The 22,160-nt window shown below is 37.8% G+C and overlaps 1 protein-coding gene across 1 annotated transcript in view; it reads right to left on the bottom strand.

Annotated features, from left to right (window-relative positions):
• Positions 1–837: 837 nt before the first annotated feature.
• Positions 838–22,160, bottom strand: part of ADGRV1 (adhesion G protein-coupled receptor V1) — a 275,296-nt gene continuing 253,973 nt past the window's right edge. Inside the window, exons 88-90 of the mRNA XM_088130185.1 lie at positions 9,668–9,859; positions 6,158–6,335; positions 838–1,411 (exon numbers count right to left, since the gene is read on the bottom strand). Of these exons, the coding sequence (XP_087986311.1) occupies positions 1,293–1,411; positions 6,158–6,335; positions 9,668–9,859 (489 nt within the window). The 3' untranslated portion in view covers positions 838–1,292. The remainder of the gene's footprint in view (positions 1,412–6,157; positions 6,336–9,667; positions 9,860–22,160) is intronic.

Genomic DNA, 22,160 nt, shown 5'->3' with positions numbered 1-22,160 from the left:
GCTGTTTTAATGCTTTAAGGACCAGGGCTTCACTCATGTTAAACTTTCAAATGCTTTGCACAGCCCTACAGCAAAGGATCCATAGGCAGGAAGGTTTGTATTCATTCCCTAAACAGGGCTTCTGACCTCCCAGGTTGGTTTAAAATTAATCTGAAAAAATAAATCTAAAATCTCATGAGATTTCAGTCCTCTTGCATAAATTTATCAGATCTTGTGTGAAAATGCAATCTCATTTGGAAATAACAATGTGAGAATGCCATTCACAAGCCTTTGGTATTCTACAAATTTTTGCAAGATTCCATGTGAGATGATGTGTGATTACTTAATTCTCAGGAGATCTGGTGGTTTTGCAAGATCTCAGGTAAGGTTTATTGGGCCAGCCAGGTCATTCTGTGAAATCATGCAATGAATCTGGTGCCAAAATAAAATGATGACCCCCTGGAATAGGGCTTTATATACAGAAATGCATTTAGGGAGTTTGCTTGGCACCCTTGCTTCTCATAATTTATGATCCATGAAGTATTCTGACAATAATTCTATATTCTCCCGGAGCTATAAGCTATACTGGGTCATATGTGAAGACTTTTCTTTTAAATGCAACAAACCTCTTGAAAAACCGCAAAATGCAAAAGGGAAAAAAACAACACTTTTTTTTTTAGTTCCTCCCACTCAGGACGGATCACAGATAGGATACTATAGGCCATTTTTTTTTTTTTACTCCTGTCTTAGTTCATACCAGGAGAAGTGTTTTCTAATTATCTGTCTGTGGGCTTAGCATCTCTACATGTGAATTTCTGATGATAATATTTTCTCTCTTGCTTGGAATGTAAAATGACACTCTGTTGCAGGCCAAAGGGAAAAAAAAGAAAAAAGAAAAAATAGGCAGTGCACTTTGAAAAATGTCTAGGGGAATAAAATAAATTGCAGGTCAATAACCATAGTATCTTTCCTGGTCAATTGCACGCAGATAAACACGCAATCACCATCAGATTGACTATATCAATTTTTATTAAAACAGACATACACATAGGAGTTAATTTTTAAAAATTAGTTGACTTGATAGAATAGGTTAATCTAAATTAATGGTTTAAACATGAGTTATTGATACTTACTGTAAAAAATTACAAGGTTATTTCCTTCATTTAAAAAACAAAACTTGTTAATTCTTCAATCGTATAATTCACAGCATTCTGTTACATAGCTATATATAGAGAGATTTTGTTGTTGTTGTTCAAAGAAAACACAGGTATAAAAAACAGAATGGAATATAGCATGTTAAAAAAGTAAAACGATTAGAGATGAGTGTCTGCTATAGGTATTCTTCTAAGTTCAACAATTTGGGAATTAACTATTGTGCTTCCATCGTGGCTGCCATGACAGGACTCAGTGTCACTGATGTTGAGGCCAGCACCTGAAACACAGAAAGGAAGGCAGAATTTGGGAGATCTGAAAACAAAACCATATCTTCCGGAGAATATGCCTGTCCGATGATGATGATGATATCAACTTCCCTGTTCTTAGTGCAGTTTTAATAGTTCTAGATGGATTTAGGGACCCAGAGAATTCAAAATGCAGAGGTTCAGTCATACCAAAAGTTATGCTGCTAGCATGTAAAATGTCTTTAGCTAACTCTTGTTGAGATTAATACAGAAGATTCCTCCAGTTTAAAACATCTTAGGCCACAGTAAATTGCTTCTAGTCCACATCTGAATTCTCTTTCTTTCTTAACTATCATTTCCTTCACTGAATTTTTAATCCATAAACTGCAGTTATAAATATCACAGTAAGTGCTGTGATTTTGCATATTTAATTCTGCTACTGCAATATTGCCTTCATAATATTTTAAGACTTGAGCTGACTATGTTAGGGCTACCTGATCTGGGTTGCAAAACTCCATAAGTCTATTAGATGGCAGTAAAGAGATAGAATTTAAAAAAAAATTTTTTTACTGGTCATCCAGATTTTTATAGTCTAGCTTGAGGCTTAATTTATATGAATGTACTCTCTCTCTTTCTTTTTCATACACATTCACACATACTGCATTCTATTTCTTCATGTAATCCCTAAGCTTCATGTCCCTTAAGAGTCCTTTTTGATACACTTTCATGAAACAATGTGTCTTTAAAAGAATATACAATATTGAATATGCATGTATGCATATATTATTCCATACTGCAAGGTATGGAAAGAAACTAAGCATGACAGATGCTCCTTTGAGTTCTTCCTGTGCACCTCTCCAGTTGCTAGTGGAGTTCCTCGCTTGCAAAGGTAGCATCTGCGTGTTGAGGGACAGGACCTCAATGCATCAATGGCGATCTCAGATTATAGTTACGCCACTTTAGAAAGCTTGGCCTAGGCCTGTACTAGTTGGCAGATGCCCTGAACCAACATTACATCAAGATGAGTATGGTTGTCAGTGTAATGCCTCCATATTTTCTCCACAGAGATATAGTTCTCCTGGCCTACCATTTTATGATGATGGAATAAACATTTTTAGCACAGTCTGAATTCTTCATGAACAAAGAAAGGTGGAAAAGCTTCTCCTCCCCACCCCCATGTTACCTCTTCTGCAAGTGGCACCAACTGATTGTTATTGCCTGAGTGAACATACTGTGTTTTTGGTCTCAGGACAAGTAAATAAAATATTAAAAAACTGCCCAACCCCTATTTAGATATTTCAAGACTTGCAAATCCTATTTATGCAGAAGTGCAAAAGTGCATGCAAGCATAATTAAACATGGTAATGTCAAAAGAGATTAATTCCAGACATTACTTGCCAGTAAAACCAGTTACAAATGAGCAAGGGCTGCAGAGATTCAATGGACTGGGCAAAATTATTTCTGCTGCCAGTGCATAGGCTTCAAAGGAGCTGTACCAGCAATAAATCTGGCTCATTGCATTTGGAATATGCTGCTTGCAGGAAACCAAATGCTACCACTTTCTCAACTAGCAATTCATAAAACACAAATCAGACAGAAAATATGGCATATTAGATTGCATTGTTACACATGTCCAGGATTATTTGTCTAATTTTAATTCTAAGATATAGGAGATGATGACATGACTAAATTACAATATTCTCCATGCTATCAAATGACTGAAAGGTGTTTCACAAGGAGGGTTCCTACTGCTATCATTAGGCAAGCATTGGGCCTTTTTTCAATCTTTTCCTGCTTCACAGTTGTTAAGTGAGAAGGAAAAAAGGAGAATTAGAGGTTGAAGACACAGGAAGATAAAATGAAAGATGATGATGAAATCTGGGTCCATTATAAAAATCCGTGAGTCAGAGAAGTTGATCAGGAAATGTCCTAAATGTAGTCTGAGGGTAGAGAACAGAAGTACTGAAGCAGTGAATTAACTTCTAATTTCTGAAGTCAAGTATCACTGCACATAAACCATTCCTAGAGTGTGGGTCCCTTCTGTTCCTTAACAAAATGACCGATGATGGCATGTTTCTCATAGAATCCTGGGGAAATGAGTCAGTATAGAAAACAGAAAAGGAAAAAGCAAAGCTGCTATAGGTTTCAAACGAGAGATATTTCTATAAACTTACAATGAATTTCCAAACTTTTTCAGTGTAGTAAAAAATTGTCAGTGCTGGCAGGGATGATAAATTGAAGCCCAATTCCTCTGGATGGCATTAGACAGAGGAAAACTAACATGAATCAGTTTATGAATTTATGAAAAAATCCTGCTTGAGGATTATGACAAAATGTTCCTTCATGTGCAGGCTATTTCAGAATTGTCCAATATGGAATTTCCAGAACTGACAGCTCACTGTCACCATTAAAAAAACAACTCACAAAGTCAAATGGATTGATCTGCCATTTCCCATTTTATACAGGTGGGCCTTTGTTGTGTTGCTGAAGATTTAAACAAATAACCTATTAAGCTTTTCTAAGACCAAAATTATAACATGACTATAATTCATTTTTCAGGCCATGAATGAATTCTTAAGGATTTGATAATCTTTTGGAATAAAAATAGGTTATAAAGTCCTCTATGGAAGAACAACTTAAAACTGTGCACAGACCATCTAGAAGTGTTTATCATAAGGCAGTGCAGCGTTCTTAGGGGCAGCATGTCCTCAAATTAAAGCAATGAGGCCCTGTAAGACTATGTAATGACTTCACACTGGGACTGTGATTTCTGAGAAAATATTGCTTGTACATTTCCAATACTAATGCTACAGTTTGTCTTTCAAGCTCTCTTGCTAAGAACAGTAGCCTAGCTCCTTTATCAGCTTAGCCCAACTTGCAGTCAAAAAAGAAAACTTTGAGATATGAGTTTGACATTGTTTTCCATTCTGAACAGGAATTAAAAAACTAAAGTATGTTTATGATCTTCTGTGCTTGCAAAATCAGTGCGCTGATATCTACTATTGCAAAGGGTAAATGAATATTAAATCTCATCTTGCAATTTCAATGCCTTTTTTATATGTTTAAAAACCTGCATTATATTATTGGTAGTTTCTCACCTATTTTATATTTACACACATCCAACAAGATTTTTTTATAGCAACATAAACAATTAATTCTTATTTTCATATTGGAAGCTCAAGCAGAATTGAGCATTTTTTCTTTTATACAGTATTTCCTTCTAGCAGTAGATAATTTTATTTATTTATTTATTTATTTATTTTGGTCTAACAAGGGCATGAAACAAGGAGACTCTAGCTCAGATGTGAAGGTTTCATGAACAAACAAGGGCCAAGCTGAATTTACCTAAGAACTAATTCCAGTGACACCAAATACAGATTATGGCTCAAAGGTCTCCCAGCTGTCTGTTTGCCTAAGAAACTCACAGTACCTGTAAAGCAAGTTTAGGATGTATTAAGGCAGCTAGTCTAGTCTTTCTGCCTATGTGACATGAAGCAGCTAGAACTATTTCTTCAGGGCACTCATAGTTTGACCGTACTTTAATTAGTTTTTTTTTTTTAAGTTATATACCTTGGCACTTGTCCTTTTCACACAGTAAAGGACAAATATGGGCTTTTAAACATATAAAAAAGGCACTGAAATTGCAACATGAGGTTTAATATTCATTTACCCTTTGCAGTGGTAGATACCACTGCACTGATTTTGCAAGCCCAGAAGATCATAAACATACTTTAGATTTTTAATTCCTGTTCAGAATGGAAAACAACGTCAAACTCATATCTCAGAGTTTTCTTTTTATATACGTATTTGTCATTTTATGCTTTGCTAAGCAGTGTTACAATTGTGTCATTTGCTGCCATGTCTAGCTATGCAACTACTGATATTCCAAACAAATAAGACTGAGAAGTTGTTGTACTGCTGACTGACCCACACGGAAACATAATCGGGCTTGCACTCTGCTATGTGTAACTAGGGATGTATATATATTAGAAATACAAGTGCTCTTTTGAGGCCAGTCATCATACTCATATTTGTAACCTTTAAACTTGGCCCTTTGAACAACGACAGCTATAAGGTTGGCAAATGATGTACCCTCCAAATGTAGTAGTGGAGATGATGGTTGACTGTGAACTGAAGTGCAAAACATCTGATGGATGGCATGCTGTCTTGCCACTGTTCTAGAAGATCTGCAGAAATCCATACATTTCACCTTTTCATTTTCTGCATATTCAAGAAATCCCAATAGCCCTTTCTCTGACATACTTACACATTCTGTGATTTTTTCATGATTTTATCCACCTTTTCTTTTTGTAGTTTCCTGATCACATAGAATTAATTTTAACCTAGTTCTTGGACGATAGTTAATCTTCTTCTTCTTATATCTATGGGGAGCCTAACTCAGCAGGGTGGCAGAATTGCACAGTCCATGACCTTATTTCTGATTCATATACAATTGCTTCCATATAAATGCAAACCCATTTGGATCCATATAAATTGGATATATGGTAGCATTTCTACATCTGAAATGGTAGCCTGTGATTTATATAAGAATAGTATTTCCTTCTTCATCCTAAATTTTAAACACTTAAGAAAACACACTTACTTTCCAGATATAGGCTAATTGCCTTTTTCATTCAATTTGCCTTTTTGTCCTTTAAGTAAAATGCATATTAAGTATAGCACAAGGCAACTTTTTTACTTTGATTTGAACAGCTAGCCAGAATCCATTTGCAAAAATCATATCTGATTATTTAGAAAGGAAGATATATTGTACTTACCGGTTTTTAAAGCAAATATTAAATCATCAAACTCTTGTGATTCTTCATCTGCCACCAAAGAGCTGTTCCTGAATCCTCCAGCAGCTATGTAGGCACTGCCATTCTGTGGGCTTTGCGTAAAGACAGCCCTGGCCTGGCTGCCTGTTCTCAGGGATGCTCTCTCCCAGTCTGCTGGCATCTTTAAAAAACAAAACAAAACATTAAGAAGTGTATAGTTTTTACAAAGGGTGCCACAAAAACCACTCTATATTGTCTTCCCAGTGATGTTATTGGTTCTTTAGGCTAGAGGATCCCACAAACAGCAAATGATACGATCCTCATTATTTAGCTAGTTATTTCGGCAAGTCAGAAAAATATTATCTTGGTGAGATGCAATGGGTTCACCCCTACATAGCAATGTGCATGTAGTCAAAAGAACTAGAGCAACAGCTGTTTCCTTAGTATTATGGCATTTCCCAATGCCACAATAGCAGTGATGGCCAAAAGATTTTGCCACCTGGGATAAAGCAGCAAATGGCCTCCTCCCTGTCAAGGTGCTTTTTATCCCAGTTAGTCAAATTATGCTGGGTCCTGAATTACACAGTTTCACAATGCACTTCTTTCCCTAGCTGTAAAAACACTTCGATATTGTGAAAGAAGAAATTGTGGACTTTTCATGATATTCTACCTAATGGCTAGGCCAGGCCCACAAATTAAGTTAGACTAAGGTATGATGATATTGCCAAAAATACCGCTGTACAAGGAAGGCTGCTTCTCTAGGACTATCCACCAATTCCTTTAGGGATCCACAGATTGTTCTTGGTAAAATAATAATGTAGAAGTATGTACAAGATGAAAGTTACTTTCTTTGTGAAATAGTAACTGGCAGACCTACACACACAGATGGAATGGAATGGAAGAGATGGAATGCATAACTGATATCAAACAGGCCTAGGATTTATGTATCTTACTGTGGGCTCTGTAATACCATAGAGATGTCCAAAGAGAAGGAGACAGAGTGGTCAACAGTGCAGCAGTAGCAACTTCAAGGCTGCCTTATGATCTGAAACCCTTTGGATATGGGAAGACTAGCCCTGTTTCAGCCAACACTGATTGCCTACTGAGGTGATGGTCAAAGACCCTCCTGCATTTCTGAACACCTCCGGAATGACAATTAGTGTGGAGCTGAAAAGGACCCTTTGCTGTGACAATAAGCTTGTGCTGGCACTCCTGCCTAAGGAAGACTTGTGCCATCCTCTCTTCAGTGGCTTTCAGAGGATGGGCAAACCCTGCTTTCTGCTGTAATTGACTGCTTACTTCAGAAGGAGTGGTTGGTTATAGAATTATTTTTAAATGATTTTGAGTAGCTATATTGTTCTCTGCTACTGTATTATTTCATTGGAGAATTTAGTGGGTTTGTTATTTAAAATATAGATTAAATATGTTCTGGTTAACTTTTGATGTTATGTGAGAGAAAAGGAGCTTGTTTGAGGAAAAACAAAGAACACATGTTTAGCTGGGCAAAACTGGGGCACAAATGTTTAAATAGTCAATAAACACAACTTTTGCCAAACATGGTTTATGATTAACATCCACTTATATTGTATACTGATTTACTGGTATTGTGACAAGTGCTGCTACTACAAGTACAGAATAAATGTTGTACAACAACTAGGCATGGGACATAGTCATCCCAAATTCAAATCTCCGCTGAACTATAAAGTCCATAAAGAATGAAGCTAACCAATGTATTTGATTGAAACCTGTGCTAAAGGTAGTAAAACAAAATTCATTAAGAAACAGTACTCAGCCCTTGCAACATACACATACACTAATATGGTATCCTAATTCAATTCTCAATCTCCTCTAGCTGGGCATTTTTTTCTACCTGTTTTCATTCAATGTGATGAAAGAGTCTTTGCTTTTAGAAGTTCTTTCAAGAGAGAAGAGAAGAGAAATTCTTTTGGGTGGAAGGTGATATCCTTGCACTTCTTTAATTATGAGGTGGCCAATGCATAAGAGAACGTTCTGTCTCTTATGATGCAATCATCTTTCTGGCTTCCAAGACTTCAATTAAATTCAAGGAAGGTTGTCATTAGGGAACTCCTTTAATTTTTTTTTTTTTTTTTTAGTAGTCATCAGGAAGGAACAGCCTGCCCATGGAAAAATTGTTGGATAATTTTTCTTTTTCTGAAGACAGCAGAGAAATTTCCTATCCCAAGCTTCTCTGCCAACAAATTTAGTGGATAATTTTTGAAAGCCCATTTGCGCCCAGCTGCAAAAAAAGTATCAAGAGACTCCAATTACTGGTGTCTTGGAGTTTGGCCTCAATTAGTTCCAGCAATTTAAATGTTGGTTAAGATGATAAGCATGATGAGCTAGGGCAATGTACAAATACCATATGTATAATATTTTATAGAGCACTTGCCATTAGGATGTGCTGTAAGATCCAGCTTTCCACCATCGGGAGCATATTCTCTCCCCTATGGCTGACTCATAGCTAGATCGTTTTCTGTACTTTTAAATTTTTTTAATTTGGCAATTGTAATATGGCATAACTGGGTTGCATCTGAAAATGGAATGGAGATATCAACACTTCTGAAATAGAGCAGAGTTGCTGAAAATAATATGCATATACTATTGATGCTTTTGACATGTATAGTTTACAGGTCTATTTTCTAGACATATCCAATGGCCTGTTTATATGAAACCTGAAATGGCCTGGAGACAGAAGGTAGCACCTTCTTTGTTTTGCTCACTTTCCTGACCTGCGAATTAAGATCAAACAGAAAGTAATTGTTCAAGTTGGTATGACAGTCAGCATGGATTTCGGCCAAAGTAACGATGGCACCACTATAATAGAGCTCCCAAGAGAACCCAACAGCACTCTTCCAATGGAATTGTTTTGCTGGCTAATAAAGGAGACAGAGAAGCTGCTGTTTTAGCTTGCCTTGTCATTTGGTTTTCTTTCTTGTGCAGCTGTTAATGTTGATATTATAAGCTTACTGAGATATAAACCCCGTTGACTACAAAGAGGGCCATTCCACCAAGCAACTGAGTATATAATTGTAATCTAAACTGAAAACTTTGGGGTAAGATTATTTTGGAGTAAGACCCACTGGATCCAGTGAGATTTCTTAGGAATACAAATATTCATTAATTGTAATGAGCCATTTATTATTTACAATTGTGCTTTACTAAGCATTTGTTGTTACTATACCTAATTTGAGTACCCTTTTTGATGAGAAACATTAATTGATTTAGCAAGCGAAGAGATTCTAGCCTACCCTCATCCACAGAATCTCACTGGGTGACTTTGGGCTAGCTACTTTCTCCCTGGTAATTTACCTCACAGGGTTCTGGTTGTGAGAAAAAATAGGTGGGAATGCTGTGTGTGCCTCTCCGGAGCTCCCGACTGAAATGTAATATAGAAAGCTTATCAACGAATAAAATCAATGGATCATGTAGGAACATACCTGCATTTCAGAGTTGTTAGTATATTTATTTGTAAAAGTAAAGTAATAAAGTTACCTCTTCCATAGCGGCAATAAGATTTTGAGTAGATTTGCTGATCTCTTCCCCTGCCAGGGGCATGCCACTCCCAGGAGTGAAAAATGCAGAACCAGAGCTAGTATTTCCATTCATTTCAACTGTATAGCTTGCTTTTACAGGGCAGCAGAGCTGATTATGTAAAATGAAATATACCACAAAGACATAAAGTCCCTAAAAGATAGAAGAGGGAGAGAGGAAAATTCAGGCATCTATGTATGAAATGAATGTATGTTTGAACACGTTTAAGAAAACTATATAAGCAGAATATGAAGATGCAGAGCAAGAGATTTTTCCCATAATCCCAACCGATGACTGCCCATATGATTATAATGTAAATTAAACACAAGAGAAGATATCAGAATAAATTACTGCCTTGGAAAATAACCTCTATGAGCATGATGAGATAGTTTAAGATTATGTGTTTCTTTTTAAACCCACCTATTGCTGAAACAAAGCAAAAGTAGAACAATGGTTCAGCTCCAATGTAACAGCAAGGAAATAGGTAATGGCTGGTACAAAGCCAAGCCAACAATGATTTATTGTCAGATAAATACCTCAAGCATTTTTACTGACCTGTTAGTTTCAAGCCACAATTTCAACATCACGAAAACACTGGTTAGGGTTTAAATGGCATGTTTTAGCTTCAAATGAACTCTGACTATCTTAAAACTGTTTTGCCTTTACGTTTACAGTATTACTGATTTTAAAATATTTCTATACCATCTTCACAGCAAAATGCTCCCTAAACAGTTTACAGCATAAGTTCACAATATAACAAAAACACACCAGAAAATATGATATATGCATTTAAAATTTTGCTTGTGCAGTTTACACCATGCCATGCTTTTTAACACTCAGCATTTGCATTCACATAGTTGTCATGAAGTTAATTTTGCCATCGTGCTGAGCCTCTGGATTCTAGATCCTTTCATTCAATTTCTTCCTGATCGTCTTTCTGAAGTAGAAAGCTGTTAAGGTGGGTCTTTTCCCAGCAGCATAGCATAGCAATTTCTACACACAACTCTCTCAGATAGGCGAAACATGCCTTTACCAACACCGATTCCCCTTCAATATCACTGCAAATCCACAATCATATTTGGCATTTGTTCTTCATACTTGGGATTTAAACAACTGACAATATTTTTGAAGCAGTTTTACTCTCCCTGAACCTACAGTAGTGGGCTGAAATCAGTAGGGGCATGGAAGTGGACATAAATCTGGAGTATCTTGCTGCATAGTAAGGGCTACTGGTTGTGTGATCCATTTTGCTTCTTAGTTAAAGAGGTGCATGAAAATTAACATAGAACAACAGGAAGATATTCATTGAGAAGCATGTTTAAAATGTACATTTCAAACAGCACCAACATTAGCAGAATCATGATCATATTATGGAAAGGTGGGTGAAACACACTGGAGAGCTGGGACAGGAAGACACCATTTCAAATTCAACAGAGAAGTCTTGCACTATTCCTGATTAGGGGTGATCTCTGGCGTTGCACAATAACTCCACTATTCTTGGAGGGCTTTTCCATCCCTCCAGATGTTAGGACTTAATTTAAATTTAGGATTTAAGCCACTGGATATTTTATAAAGAACAGTCACAGCTGCCAGGTTTTAAGTTAATGTGCACCCATCTCTTTGTCAGTTTATATTTAGGAGGGTTTTGTTTTTTTTTCCCTGGTGTTCTTTTTACCCTTCGGTCTTCTGAAATAAATAATAGTGATACCTGTTTCAAAGGTACCCAGAGGCATGAAACTGGTTGTCAAGCATGTCAACAGAAAACAAACTTACCTCAAACTGTTTTCACTTGGAAATTCCATATGTATACAACTTTGAACATAAAAAAAGGCAAGCACACCCAGGTCATGTGTGAATTCATACCCACACTTCACATTTCCTCAGATATAATCCCTTGTAGCTAGTCCCAAATTGTAAAATACTACATGAACCATTCTCATGGAGGAGGTATAAAGTTAACATTATCATTTTTTGCTTTTTAAAAAAGGCAGAAAAGTTAAAAATCAATTGGTTAAGATTTTGCCTCAGGGGTTCTTATTTTGGCAGTATTTTGGGCTTATTTATTAAATGAATTAGATGTATTTTGTGGTTTTAAATGCTACAGGTTAGGATACAATGCTGTTATTGTTGTTATTACTAATAGTAGCATTATGTATGAAAAACACTGATTTATATTATGCTTCCAACTGTAAAGATGGATTAACAGTATGGGAGGGAGAAAAAAGAGTGAGCTTAACAGTCTGCTTAGAAATTGCCAGAATTCAATCCAATTATTTCTGATTTAGTAAATAGGACCATAACTAGGTCTGTGCGGTTTTTCCAGCCATTTTGTTGCTGAAACAGTTCTAAAAAATTCCATCGCCATGGGCTATCTACAGCAGCATGACATCTTCAAAAGCTATGAAATACTTGTACCTTTAGTGCAGAGAAGTTATATCTAGTTTATGCATCTACCCTAAATTCTTCTAGTTCAAGCCTTTTATCATGCGGTACATTTGTGGCTAATTCTAGATTCACCCCAAGACTGATTTCTAGTCCTAGTTAGGAACTTTGGAAACGCCAAAAATAATCAGTCTATTGATTTTATTATTGGATTAGGTGTCCCCAGTCATAATGTCGTTTCCAAATCATTTTTTTTTTTAATCTGCTTTCAATCGTGACCGATTCTATGGAGACTGCCTGGACAAGTCTCTGCAGTTTTCCTGGCAAGGTTTTTTCAGAAGTGGTTTGCCATTGCCTCCTTCCTAGGGCGGAGCCCAGCTGGTGGTCACAGGAAATCAGGTCTCTTCCGCTGCATTGCATCCCGCAATTCCTGTTTTCCCGTGCAAGGCGCCACCAGCGTTTTTCCTCCCACTGGGGTGAGAGTACCTGTTTATCTACTCGCTTATGCTTTCGAGCTGCTAGGTGGGCAGGAGCTGAGGGTGCAAGACAGGAGCTCACCCTGCCGCACGGAGCTTGGGCTCGAACCACTGAAGTTCCGACCATTTCTAGCTGGCAACTTCCAGGGTCACTAAGCCGCTGCGTCACTGCATGCCCTCCAAATCATTACCTCTTTGATTAATATCACTGATAGTATTTGTTAATATATTTTCAGCCAGTACCGAGAAGTAATCCAGAAAATGATCCACCACAGGGGTAGGGAACTAAAACTTGTCTGAGATCTGCATGTAGTTCCTTTCTGCTTCCATGGACTGGATGATGTTCGTGAGTGGCGCTCTATGGAGCAAAAACACTGGTGCCCTCCCCATTGGATTATTTCCCATGCGTTAGATTGGAATCGGTCTTCATTCTTACCTAATGCATACAGAAAAACTGCTTTTCTCTGTATATCAGATAAGCATAGAGAAAATTCTAACATAATAGCTCTGCTAGATCAGGCCAAGGCCCATCTAATCCAATATTTTGTTTCTCATGCCTCTGGGATGCCCACAAGCAGGAGACAGAGATATACCATTCTCATGTCACTGTTCCCCTGCAACTGGTATTTGGAGGCATGCTGCCCCACAAACGTGGACCTGAGGCATGAAGAAAATCATTTTTTTCCAGTGCATCAGGTGTATAGAAAGAATCCTCTCCTTGCAAGCTTCAGGTACAAAGGAAAAAAAACAAAACAGTTTCTTACATTGATGGTATTTGTGCACAATGTCTATGCTTGGCGGGCACACAGAAAATAGCACATGGATTCATCCTTGCCTTTCCTAAAGAAGAAATGCTCAAAGGGGCCCAACGCAAGGTGCACTTGCAAGTGTTTCAGATGGCTGCTGCTTCTGGGGAGGGACAGGCTTTCAGTGAGAATGTTTGCTGGCTCCGTAGCCTGAATGGATTACTTTCATGGGCAGATTAGGCCATAGGCTTGGGGTTCCTATTCTTGATCTAGGAGCAGCTCATGCCAAAGTAATTGAAATAAAGAGGTGGATTGGGAAATCAGTGAGAGCTTTATGGAACACACAGGGCGGGTTATAACTTAAACGTGTTATTAGCTTGCGTGCACATGAGTGTGTGCATTTATATACCATGCTGGGATCCACTTGTAAGGGAAGTTCTCCACCTGGTATTTGCTCATCCCCTTTATTCTCGGTGCCTGTATGCAAAGCCTGCTCCCGGTGCCTCTTTGCATTTAGCTTGCAAGAAATTGTAAGAGGGTTTGATTGAACAAACTCCCATAATTATGAATCCTGATAAAACAGGGTGGGGCTTGTGTGCATTTGCACATCTCCTCCCTGGCTTACGTTTTACTCACGTTGCAAGCAACACACTGCACTGACAGTGTGAGTTAAGGTGACATTCAAAAGAACAAAATTATACTAAGGAGTGGGGCAGACTAAGGAGAGACAAACGAGAGGAGGGAGAGAAGCAGATTAGATAAATAACATCAGTTCCAAGGCCTAGATGGACTGAGAATGAAATAAATAATGCACATACTTGCCTATAATGTCCTTGATTATATGTCAGGTTAATACTACTTTTATTTATATTCTCCTGACTTCTGCATTGTAGGTTAAATTTCATTATTCCTAAATAGCAGGTGGTAACTTGCAGTTTTCCTTTGCCATTTTTAGCATTGCACTAATGTTAAGTCTGATTCCTGCTGAAGTACAGTATTGTAGTAAATTTGTCTTCTATGAAATATAAGGTAGGATTTTTAAAAAGCTGCTTGTATTTTAAAAAGGCACATGTAAGTCCCAGTACATACATACATACATACATACATACATACATACAAGACAGCCATACTAAACCCTTCCAATTAGATTTTCAACCCAATCCCTTACATGTTTGCACCTCTAAGTGATGTGCATAACATCACACTATTTACTTGAATCAACTATTTATTTCACTGCTTGACCTGAAACTGAAATATATGCTCTTTCACTGGCCATCATATGATGATCTGAGTTAAGAAATGCTCAATTAAAACAACAACAACACCCTATGCATATATTGCTATTTCAATGGAAAAAAGAGCATATCTATCTAAAAGCCATACAGAATGAGGGAGGGAGGGAAGATTCTTTGCATAGATCACTATGATTAGTTTTCAGGGGAATTTCTCCCATAATATGTTAGTAATATTCTACTACCCATGGCCACTGGTTCATATATTTCAATATAAGTTAATGTTATTAATTTATATGTATTACTGTATTTTAAATAGAATGAAAATTATTTTGATGACATGATAGTTTAAATAAATAATAACTGCAGCATTTTATACAGATTTCTGGATTGAAGAAGCCCAAAGGTAAACAGCTTTATATTAAAGGACTTCGAAGTACTGAGGCAAGAGAAAGAAAAAAAGTTTCCAAGCAAATGAATAAAAAAATAATTGCATGCATGTTTTGATCAGGATAAGATGTACCAAGGATGGGTGATGATGTGAGCTGCCAAGCTATTTACATAAGCATGGATCAAAAGAATGCACTGTATGTTAATAAAAAAATGAGTGAATTTAGAGGATCTGAGGAATAATTCAGAATAGCCATAAGCAATAAAGTGTTTTTAATATTAAATATAATATTTAATGCCAGTGCTTGAAAAGTGGGTCAAAAATTACATGGGATTAAACAAATTTCTGAACTTCCTTAAACCCATGACAAAACAACAATGATTATGTAAGGAGAGAGATGCAGTAAGAAGATGATCTCTTGATTAAAATCTTGGACTAGCTCTTTTTCAGCTAAGGGAACAACACATATTTATGTCTTATGTGACAGAAATGGTGTAATTTATTTTAAATGATCTATCAATAAAGGCCATAACTAATCACACACAAAAGCCAGAATGAGAACTTGGCTTCAGAAACTATTATTGGAAGTTCCACTTGCAAATTATTTTTCTCAACTTTCTGATTGGTATTTTCTATTTACTCATTTATAATTAGCTTTAGATTGACTTCCATATTTTACATGCAGCAAGTTCAAACAAGATTAGATTTTTCAGTATCATGGAAGTGTTTTCAATCCTTCCTATTACTTTCTTAATGGAAGGCTGCCAGTCCACAGTCCCAAGGAAAGATGTAAAAACACCCAGCTAATTGGTAGGATCTGCCAGTTATAGACTTCACCGAAGTACAGACAGATATACCTGGAAAAGAGCCATGTTAAAACATATATTTTGAGGAAACAGCAAAAACACACAGAAGAAAGTTGAATGTATGTATGTATGTATCTTTATATGTCTGTTTGTCTGTTTTTTAGATTTATGTATCACCTTTCATACAGGAACTCAAGTCAGCCTATATAGTTCCCTTCTATTTTTTTCTGTAATGATAAGCTTGTGAGATGGGTTGGGCTGAGATAGAGCATGTGGCCCAAAGTTATATAGTGAGTGTGTATGTGTGTGTGTGTATAATTTTTCAATGTAGTAAAAACATACAGAAGACAAAGATAGAAAAGAAAAAAAAAGAAAGAAAAGAAAAACCTCATACAATTTTGCCTTTCGCCCTTCTTTCTATCAATTAATTATCATCTTAAACATTTCCCCAACCTCTGTCTTTTTTAATCCCCAAATCCCAAACCATCAATTTGATTTTTTCTTCTTTCAGCAAAAAATCCATAAAAGGTTTCCAGTCTTTCAGAAAAGTCTATATTGTTTTTTCTTTGACCAAACTGGTCAGCTTTGCCATTTCTGCATGTTCAGTTAATGTTATAATCCAATCTTCTACTGTAGATGTTTCATTGCTTTTCCAGCTATTTGCAAACAATAATCTTGCCACAGTTACCATATAAAATATTAATTTCCCATATTTCTTTTCTAATTCCTTGTCCATAAAGCCCAGTAGAAATAATTCTGGTTTCATTATAATATTAGTGTGCAATATCTTTTGCATTTTTTATGAATTTGTACATACTGTATAGTGAGTTTCCATGGCTGAGGATGGACTAGACCTGAGTCTTCCCAGTACCAATAATAACTACACCACACAGGCTGTCTTATTTTGCGGTAGCTATAGTAAAAGCAATGTATAAATTCTGAATGTTTATTAATATACTGCATGCACTTATTAATTTTAATATTGATAAATATCAACCTCCACTGCCCATCATGGGTTTGGCTTTTTAGGAAATAGCTTTTTAGGAAACTAGAAAAGATGTAACTAGGTTTGCAGCTTTACTTCTTTTTGTGTCCTGTGCTTCCTGTAGACAGCACTAGTTTTACATATTTTGGGCTCTATGGCACAAGTGCAACCAAACTCAATTTTATCCCAAGCATGTTCAACCTTGTTAGGGAAGGTTTTGAGAGGGTGGTATGCATTCAGCTTCAGAGGGCCTGGGATGAAACAGATTATCTGGATTCTTTCCACTCAGGGTTCAAGACAGGCAACAGCCCTAAGATGGCATTGGGTACACTGGTTGATGAGCTGTGGAGTGTTCAGGATTTGGGTGGTAGGTCTTTTCTAGTCCTTCTGGATCTCTTGGTGGCATTTAATATAATCAACCATGATATTCTTCTGGACTGGCTCCAGGGTTTGGGAGTGAGAGGTACCATTTTGTGGTGGCTTTTCTCCTTTCTCTGTGGCTGGTTCCAGTTGGTATTGGGGTGAGGAACAGATTGAGCCCTAGGCCCCTGCAATGCCCCTCCTCTTTAATATCTACATGAGACCTCTGGAAGAGGTCATCCAGCTGCATGAGATGTGATATCATCAATATATATCTCTACTCCCAGTATTGGTCCAGTGCCTGGAGGCTGTAAGGGTTTGGATGGGGAAGAACCATCTTTGACTCAACTCTAGCAAGACAGAATGGCTCTGGGTTTTTGGCCTCTTTAGGTCTGGTGAATTGTTTTTTTGACTCTTGCTGGGGTAGCACTGGTGCACAGCTTGGGAGTTCTCCTGAATGTATGGCTCCGGCTCAAGAAGCAAGTGGCATCTGTGGCTAGGGAGGGCCTTTGCATAGATTCATCTTGTGTGCCAGCTGCACCCATTCCTGGACCAGGAGACCTTGCTCACAGGCACTCATTCCCTAGTTACTTTCCAGTTGGATCTTGCAACTCACTCTACATTGGGCTACCCTTGAAGACCATGTGGAAAATACAACTGGTCCAGAATGCAGTGGCATGCACAGCTCTGGGAGGCCCACGGTTTGCCTACGTTACACTGCTGCTGTGAGAGCTGCACTGGCTTCCAGGGGTTTTTTTGATGCAGTTCAAGGTGCTGCTTATCACCTTTAAATGGCATGGGACCAGATTATTTGTGGGATTTCTTCCCCCTGAGGGTTTCTGCCCCATCCTACCAGGTCAGGGTGGGCATGTTCCAGATCCCTTCCCTTAAATTTTGACATCTTGTGGGGCCTAGGAAGCACAACTTCTCCATAGCTGCTCCTGCCCCAAAGATCCGGCAGGCCCCTACCCAACCCACTTTCTAGAAGGACTCTTCCCACAAGCATCAGGGTAGAATGAGGCTGGACTAGCAAGGTGGTACACTAGCAAGATGGTACACTGATGTGTGGGAGAGTGTTGTCCTGGGGGCACCAGGATTTTTCATTATGGTCATTTTTTTTCCTGTTTTTATTGTTTTGTGAGTCACCCATTAAAAGGGTGGCTATATAAGCCCTTTAAATAAATCCAATTCTGCACATTATTAAGGATCACTGGGACTGAGAGTTCTTACAAGACCTTCCTAATGATTATGGTTGCCCCAGTTAAGAGATCTAATGGCCTATCATATATTTTCCTACATCAATTTGTTCAGAAATAGTGCTTGTTTTCGGAAGCTCACCTTTCAATCCTCTCACATATAGAAAGTATTTAGAGGGAGTCATTGTAGAAGGAACTCCTCAGAAAAGTGTAATTGACCACCTTATTTTTGCTTTAGTACACATTTTTAAGACTAAGGGTTTTAAATGTACAGCTTTCATTGTTCTGCTGCTTTTATTTATCTGCTTTTCTACTTATTTTAATTCATTTATTATTCTGTTTTGTTTGCTATATGCTTTTGTATGTCCTGCAGAAAAATGAGTATAAATTTTACTGTCAACAAACAAACAGATAAGCAAATTTTCCATGTAAGCAAAATCTACAGAATATGGAAGAACAGGCAAAAATGGTAAGAATGCTATCTTGAGGCCTTGGAGGAACTTTTGATCCTAAAAGGCACTCCGCTAGCACTGTTAAAATCCTTTGAAACTGATTACACATAGTAACTGCTCCACGTAGTGGCCATAAGGTGAAGCTTGCCACATGTGTCAGTCTCATCACATGGAGAAGATTCATGATACCCTCACCTGATACCTGAAGGATGTGACAGTGAAGCCTCATTTGTAATGAAGGTAACCTGTTACTTCTCTGGTTTATTGGTTCCACTGTCAAATTGCTCTGATGTTAAGAAGTTTTTCTTAATGTTCAAACAGAATTTGTATTCCTATGGCTTAAAGCTGTTATTTTCTATACTGCACTATGTGATGATAGACACCAAATCTTGATAATCTTTTATCCAACATTTCCTCAGGTGTTTACAGAGTGCAACCACATCCTTCACAGTTTTCTCAAAACAAAAAATATCCAGTGTCTTCAACCCCTCATCATGAAACTTTATAGACTCTAACAAAGAAACTCTTACTCATCTATGTTCCTTATGATCAGGATCCCTACCCCAATTCCTAGAGATCCTTTGTGTCTTTAGTGAACCCATGTAAGCAGAGGTTTTGGGGGGGAGGGCAAGGGGATCAGAGGGATAAAAGCAGTGTTGTGTTCTAAGCCCCATTCCTTTTTTACATGCAGCATGACTGCATAGGGCTTGCATTACATGTCTGCTTTTGTCATTCTAAAGATACATGGACACTGCTCTACCTAAGTGCCACTTTGCAGACATCTGCATAATGTATAGATGACATGGCACAGGTGCTGGAATGTACCACACTAGGACAAGTCCAGGAGGCTTTGTCCCTCTCCCATTCCACGTGAATACAGTACTGCTAATGTAGTTATATGAAATTCTCAAAGGAATGAGTTCTTTCAGCATTGTGAGTAGAATCTTCAAAATGTATTCTAAAATATGTTTTAAAAAAGAATGTTATTCACTTCAGAAATCTCACTTATTATCAGACCTTCTAAACTCAATCAGCCTTTAATGATAAAAGCCATAATGGACAGTGCAGAGAACTTGCCCAAGCTAGCAGAATTTATCCAATTTTCTGAAAATTTCCTTTCTCTGAAAAAAAAAAGGCCTCTGTTTTCCTGCTTCATTCTTAGTGTGCTTTGAAATTTCCTTTGCTCACTTTTATGAGCTTAACTGTATTATGAAAGGTGAAGGAGAATGCAGTTGTTTTCCTTACATAGCTCTAAATTTCTCTCTGGCTGCTTATCTTTCTTGGTTGGAAACAACCAATAGGAAGAATACCCTTTGTGATGTTTTTCCTTGGACTTTAATTGTGGGAGATTGCAGGCTATTGGGAATATTATTACACAGTATAAAGCAGCATATACTCCTTGACTACATATAATAAGTATAAGAATTCTGCATCTCACTCACGAGAATTTTATCAAACAAATATTTCTCTCATATATATATGTGCATGTATATATATGCGTGTATGTATATATGTGTATGTGTATATATATATATATATATACACACACACACACACACACATTCATTCATTCATTCTTTTACACACACACACACACATACACGTTCTTTTCATTCAAACTGAAGCTGAACAGTTACCAAAGCAGGTTTTTTTTTTGGGGGGGGGGTTTCACAGATTAAAATATCTGACTTGTGGACTGATTGTAAACAATCTATTTGCAGGCTGACCTGGCACATGATCCTTCATTACAACTCTTATTCTCAGTAATGGGTTGCTGTTGTAAACAACTGTACTAAAATGTGCCCAGAGATGGGAAGAGAGGATGAGGTCAGTAGATATGCAAGGTAAAGATGTAGGCATACCTATACAAACTTGTTAAGGAGTATCCTACTACTGCTTTCTGTGTTATCTATGACTCGGCTAAGCCTAATCTAAGTTGGGTGCATTTCCATCATACAGAGTGTTCTGCGTGTAGAAGTTCTCTGCAACATCTCCAGTTAAATGGCTTGCAGATAATGGAAAAAGTCCATAATGGAGACTATGGAAAGGAACTGCTATTTAGAACATAATGCTAGATTAGGTGGATCAGTGGTCTCATTTAATTTAAGGCTGCTTTATATATCTATAAGCTTAATTGACAGTGGAAATGTTTAAGGAATTAATTCTTCATGAATGTAATACTAAATCCTGATCTGATTAATGTGCAGATAAATGTCGATAATAGTGCAGTTAACCTCTCAATTGTATATTTGTACTCCTAATTTTGTGATGCAGCTTGCATCTCAAAGAAATTTATTTATTTATTTATTTAAATTTGAGGCTGCCCGACTCCATAGAGACTCTGGGTGGCTTACAGATAAAAATGAGAGTATATCAAGAAAAAAAGAAGATAACTGACTGAATATAAAACTCCTCAAAAGCCAAACAGAAAAAAAAAAAGAAAGAAAAGCAAAAACCATGGCCTGGAAGAACAACCAGGTCTTAAGCAATTTGCGAAAAGTAAAGAGGGTGAAAGCAGTATGAATCTCCAGGGGGTATCATTCCAGCCATCACCAAGGAGGCACGCTTCCTAGGTCCCACAAGATGACACTGCTTAATTGACAGGACCTGGAGTGTGCTCACTCTAGCTGATCTCATCAGACAGGCAGAAACATAAAGAGATAGGCGGCCCTTAAATAATCGGCCCTATGCCATGCACAACTTTATAGGTGATAACCTTGAATTGCACCTGGAAGCCAACTGACAATCAATGCAGCTCACAAAACAGTGAAGACAGTTGGACATACCGCAACATGCTTATCATGCAATGCTGCATTCTGCATCAGTTTTAGCTTCTGAGTTGTCTTCAAGGACAGCCCCATGTAGAACACATTATAGTAATCCAATCAAGAGATGACTGAGACATGAGTGACTGTCTGAAGACCCTCTGGGGCCAGGAACAGGCACAAGTGGTGGACAAGATGAACCTGTGCAAAGGCCCTCCTGAGCGTAGCTGCTACCTGTGCTTCGAGCAGGAACTGTGAGTTGAAGAGAACCCCCAGACTGCGCAGCAGTCTCACATGGGGAATTGCATTCCAATTAAAGACTAAAGAAAGAGAGTCCCTGGAACCAGAGAGGGTAAAAAAAAAAACCACTTGGTCTTGTCTGGATTGTGCCTGACTCTGTTCCTCCTGCCTCCCCCCCACCCCCCCACATAGCTTCCAGAGAGTGGGTCGGGACCTTGACAGCATCACTTGGTCAGCCTGGGGTTGAGATGTATAATTGGGTATCATCAGCATATTGATGACACCTGACCCCAAATCAACAGAAGATCTTATTCAGCAATTTCATGTAGTTCTTAGACAAACGGGGAGAGTCGAACCCTGCAGCACCCCACATTTGAGGGGTTGCGGGTGTGACCTTTTATCCCCTGAACACTGGTTGGAACC

The sequence above is a fragment of the Python bivittatus genome, unplaced genomic scaffold (genome assembly GCF_059951505.1).
Source record: "Python bivittatus isolate LINGU-HERP-01145 unplaced genomic scaffold, Pbiv_v1 ctg000850_np1212, whole genome shotgun sequence".
Classification (NCBI taxonomy): Eukaryota; Metazoa; Chordata; class Lepidosauria; order Squamata; family Pythonidae; genus Python; species Python bivittatus.
Note: the sequence above shows the minus strand (reverse complement) of the source record. Positions and strands in the feature narration are given on the sequence as shown.